The 5,416-nt window shown below is 38.3% G+C and overlaps 1 protein-coding gene across 1 annotated transcript in view; it reads left to right on the plus strand.

The window, feature by feature from the left end:
* Positions 1-824: 824 nt before the first annotated feature.
* LOC113295839 (phosphoglycerate mutase-like protein AT74) overlaps positions 825-5,416 on the plus strand; it is a 31,396-nt gene continuing 26,804 nt past the window's right edge. Inside the window, exons 1-2 of the mRNA XM_026544170.1 lie at positions 825-836; positions 1,031-1,242. Of these exons, the coding sequence (XP_026399955.1) occupies positions 825-836; positions 1,031-1,242 (224 nt within the window). The remainder of the gene's footprint in view (positions 837-1,030; positions 1,243-5,416) is intronic.

The following is a 5,416-nucleotide window of genomic DNA, read 5'->3' on the forward strand; positions in this document are numbered from 1 at the left end:
CAAATGCTCAGCGTCAAGATACAATTCTGGAGAAGCAAGATATGGCTATAAAGGACTTGCAAACTCAATTGGACAATTGGCTACAGACATGAATGAACTAAAATCACAAAATTAGACAAAGTTACCATCACAAACTTTTGTGAATCCAAGAGAGAATGTAAATGTTGTGCTTTTGAGGAGTGGGAAGCAAACAGAAGAGCTAAAACAACAAGACAGGGTTATTCACGACTCAGAAAAGGAAGTAGAGGCGGAAACCGTTCCAAAGGAAAATCCAAATTCAACCGGCCAACCTAAGGATTCGGTTCCTACTTTTATCACACCACCTCCTTTTCCTAGTCGTTTTTCCAAGTCAAAGAAGCAAGCTCTAGACAAGGAGATTATGGATATTTTTAGCAAGGTGCATATCAACATTCCATTTATTGATGCCATCAGAACGGTACCCAGGTATGCCATGGTTCTGAAGGATTTGTGCACAAGGAAGGAGAGGTTGATTGCTAACGAGATCACTCAAGTGGGAGAAAGTGCTTCATCTATGTTGTTAAAGAAGATGCCTGCAAAGTGTAAAGATCCTGGTGGTTTTACAGTGCCAATTACTATTGGTGACAAACGGTTTGAGCGTGCTTTGCTTGATTTGGGAGCTTCCATAAGTGTGATGTCAGTCGATGTTTATGATTCATTGAATCTTGGACCTTTAAAATAGACATGGATTATCATTCAATTAGCTAATAAGTCTAACATATACCCTAAGGGACTCGTGTAAGACGTGTTGGTGCAAGTGAATGAACTAATCTTTCCGGTTGATTTCTTTGTTGTGGATATGCAGAATGGGGACAATTGTTCGTCTACCTCATTACTTCTTTGGAGACCATTTATGAAGACTGCTAAGACGAAGATTGATTGTGATACTGGGACACTCACTATGGAGTTTGACAAAGAGGTTATACGCTTCAATATTTTTGAAGCTATGCGTTATCCAAGTGATATCCATTCCGCATTTTCTGTTGATGTTATTGGTTTGTTGGTACATCAGATGTTTGATTTGATCAAAGAAGATGAACTTGAATCTGTGCTACAAAATGGAATTGATTTGGACGTCCATGGTTTTCCTAACTTGGACGTTGATATTCTCAAGGAGTTTGTTGAGACATGTGGTGCTTTAATGGCATCACAAGATGTTAGAACAAGTAATATTTCATATATCTCTTCACCTGTAACTAATGAAGTTCCTTTACCTTCTGTTGTGTCGGTACCTAAATTAGAGATGAAACCTCTACCTGGTCACTTAAATTACGCTTACTTGGGCGATGGGGAAGAGCTTCTAATCATTATTGCAAAGAATCTCACAGCAGTACAGGAAGAACGCCTCCTTAGGGTTCTGAAAGAGCATAAAACGGCTATTGGTTGGACAATTGTTGATATCAAAGGCATTAGTCCAGCCATGTGCATGCATAGAATCCTAATGGAAGATGACGTAAAGCCAGTATGTGATGCTCAACGTAGGCTTAATCCCCCAATGATGGAGGTCGTGAAGAAAGAGATCCTCAAATTACTAAGTGTGGGGGTGATTTACCAAATTTCTGACAACAAATGGGTTAGTCCAGTACAAGTGGTGCCTAAGAAATCAGGTGTCACCGTTGTTATAAATCAAGATGATGAACTCGTTCCTACAAGAGTTCAAACAGGATGGCGAGTATGCATAGACTACAGAAAGCTCAATTCGGCTACTCGCAAGGATCACTTTCCTTTGCCTTTCATTGATCATATGTTAGAGAGGTTAGCGGGACATTCACTCTATTGCTTTTTGGATGGTTATTCGGATACAATCAAATTTTTATTGCACCAGAGGATCAAGAGAATACTACTTTTACTTGTCCCTTCGGTACATTTGCATATAGAAGAATGCCATTTGGTCTTTGCAATGCGCCTGCCACTTTTCAGAGATGTATGGTTAGTATATTTTCTGATTACGTGGAAAACATCATTGAGGTATTTATGGACGACTTTAGTGTTTATGATGATTCATTTGATATTTGTTTAAATAACCTTGAACTTGTGTTTAAAATATGCATAGACACTAATTTGGTTCTAAACTGGGAGAAATGTCACTTTATGGTAAACCATGGAATTGTACTTGGTCACATTGTGTCCTCTCAAGGGCTCGAGGTAGACAAGGCAAATATTGACTTGATTAGGAACTTACAATACCCCACTTCGGTGAGGGAAATTCACTCGTTTCTTGGTCATGCAGGTTTTTATAAGAGGTTTATCAAAGATTTCTCCAAAATCTCAATGTCGATGTGCAAATTATTGCAAAAGGAGGTTGCCTTTAACTTCGACCAGGAGTGCAAGGATGCCTTTAATAAATTGAAGGAATTGTTGACTACTGCACCAATTATTAAGTCACCTGACTGGAGTTTGTCGTTCGAGTTAATGTGTGATGCAAGTGATTATGCAGTCGGAGCTGTTTTGGGTCAAAAAGTAGACAAGAGGTCACATGTGATTTATTATGCATCAAGGACCCTAAACGATGCTCAAATCAACTATTTTACTACTGAGAAAGAGTTGTTGGCTATAGTATTATCACTAGAAAAATTTAGAGCTTATTTGGTGGGTGCCCATGTGATTGTATATTCTGATCATGCAGCACCACGGTACCTATTGAAAAAGAAGGAAGTTAAGCCAAGACTCATACGTTGGATTCTTTTGCTGCAAGAATTCAATATGGAAATCAGAGATAAGAAAGGTGTTGAGAATACAGTTGCTGATCATCTTAGTAGACTTGTTGTTTCCGAAGAAGAACTCCCCTTACAGGATCGTTTTCCAGACGAACAACTTTTCTCGATTGAAGAATCAACACCTTGGTATGCTGATATAGTGAACTATTTGGTTACAAGGAAAGTACATAGTACAATATCTAATTTTCAAAAGCTAAAGCTTAAGAAAATAGCCAAGCAGTATGTGTGGGATAAGCCCTACTTGTGGAAATATGGTGCTGATCAAATTATCCGCAGGTGCGTACAAAACTCTGAATTTCAGTCAATTCTATCTTTTTGTCATTCTTATGCTTGTGGTGGTCACTTTGGTGCAAAACGCACCGCTCTCAAAGTCCTTGAGAGTGGCTTTTATTATCCTACCCTATTTGAGGATGCATATACTTTTTGCAAATTTTGTCATAGATGTCAACGAACGGGCAATCTAGGGGATCGAAATCAAATGCCACTCAATCTTATTCTCACTGTCGAGATTTTTGATGTGTGGGGCATTGATTTTATGTGTCCTTTTTTTAATTCGAATGGAAAAATTTATATACTTCTTGCTGTGGATTATGTTTCTAAATGGGTGGAAGCTAAAGCCATCCCTACTAATGACTCTCAAGTTGTTTCTGAGTTTGTGAATGAATATATTTTCTCTAGACATGGTACACCAAGAGTGGTTATCAGTGATGGAGGCTCGCACTTCAAGAAATCCTTCCATGCTCTCCTCAAGAAGTACAACATTACACACAAGATTGGTACGCCGTATCACCCACAAACTAGTGGGCAAGCTGAAATTTCAAATCGTGAGATTATGTCCATCTTTGAGAAAACCGTTAATACTACACGGAAGGATTGGAGTTATAGGCTTAACGATACACTTTAGGCGTATAGAACAACATATAAGACACCGATTGGTATGTCTCCATATCAGTTGGTTTATGGCAAAGCTTGTCATCTCCCGGTTGAACTTGAGCATAAGGCTTTATGGGCGGTAAAGATGTGCAACATGGAGTATGATAAAGCGGGGAAACATAGGCAAATACAAATCAATGAGCTAGAGGAGATACGTAATGATGCTTACGAGAGTTCTCGTATATACAAGGAAAAAACTAAGCTTTTCCATGACAAGATGATTTCTCGGAAGAATTTTGTTGTGGGACAGAAAGTTCTTTTATTTCATTCTCGTCTTAAGTTATTTCCTGGTAAGCTAAGATCCATATGGATTGGACCATATGTTGTTACTAATGTTTATCCTCATGGTGAAGTTCATATCACTAGTATTAGAGATGGGACTACTTCTAAGGTCAGCGGCCATAGATTGAAGCCATACTACGAGAACATCGCTTATGTGGATATAGACTCCCTTGAGTTTCAAGATTTACTCCCTTTGGAGTAGGAATGAGACTGCCAAGTCGGGATGACGACTTTAAACCAAGCGCTAAATGGGAGGCAACATATAGGTTTTGTATCTTAAACCCATTTATTTTTTGTTTTTATTGTTTGCATATCATATTTGCATCCCCATGTTTAATTTGATTGAGTACGGAATCTATTTTAGAAGAAATTATTGACGAATACCTTTTCGTCAGAAAAATTCAGACTGCACGTAGTTCAGTTCAGAGACCATAACTGTGAGAACGTTTTTCGAAACACTGTTCCCGTCTGTTACTTTGTAGAAAACACGTAGATGAACAACTTTTGTAAAATGGAGTTTTTCCAAATTCCTTACCAATTTGTTCAGTTTTTGCGTTTTATCTGTTGTTACGTCAGAATTCAGAATTTTAGGTTTTAAACATTGAGGACAGTGTGAAGTTTAAGTGTGGGGGAGTATTTTGCATAGAGATTTTTCAATTTTTGTACATATTTCCATGAATAACTCCAACTTGTAGTTAATTTAGAGTCACATAGTATACATGTCGCTAATTTTACATCGAAATTCTCACAAGAGTGACTGAACTGAAGGATGCCAGAGAACGTGATCGGGTTTCTTGCTTGTTTGAGAGTTAAAGTTGGATTTAATCATGCCAGTGGCAAATAAGGTGCAGACTGAATTCGGTAGTAGAATTGTGATCCCCTATAGTGGAGACTACCTATTGTTACATCATGTGAGGCACCGACCTTCAATTCTTTGTACGTATTTAGATATGTGCTTTTAGAGTGTGTGTCACCGTACGTTAATTCCGGGTAAATTGTGGGGGGGCGTGTGATCTGGGCTGATTTATTCTCTTAATGAAAAAAAATATTTATGTCATCACTAAGGCTTGGGCTTAAGGCTCGTGCCTCCGTCGCTGACTGGTCAACCAAGACTTGTCATTTTCTGGACGTAATTATTTTGAGTTATTTCCTAAAACGTTTTGAAAATAAAATTGAATTCTTTCTTAAATGTGGGGGGCGTGTGACCCGGGCTGATTTATTCTCTTAATGAAAACAAATATTTTTGTCATCACTAAGGCTTGGGCTTAAGGCTCGGGCTCGTGCCTCCGTCGCTGACTGGTCAACCAAGACTTATCATTTTTTGGACGTAATTATTTTGAGTTATTTCATAAAACGTTTTGAAAATCAAATTGAATTCTTTCTTAAATGTGGGGGGGTGTGTGACCCGGGCTGATTTATTATCTTAATGAAAACAAATATTTTTGTCATCACTAAGGCTTGGGCTT

Source organism: Papaver somniferum, chromosome 7 (assembly GCF_003573695.1).
Source record: "Papaver somniferum cultivar HN1 chromosome 7, ASM357369v1, whole genome shotgun sequence".
Taxonomy (NCBI): domain Eukaryota; kingdom Viridiplantae; phylum Streptophyta; class Magnoliopsida; order Ranunculales; family Papaveraceae; genus Papaver; species Papaver somniferum.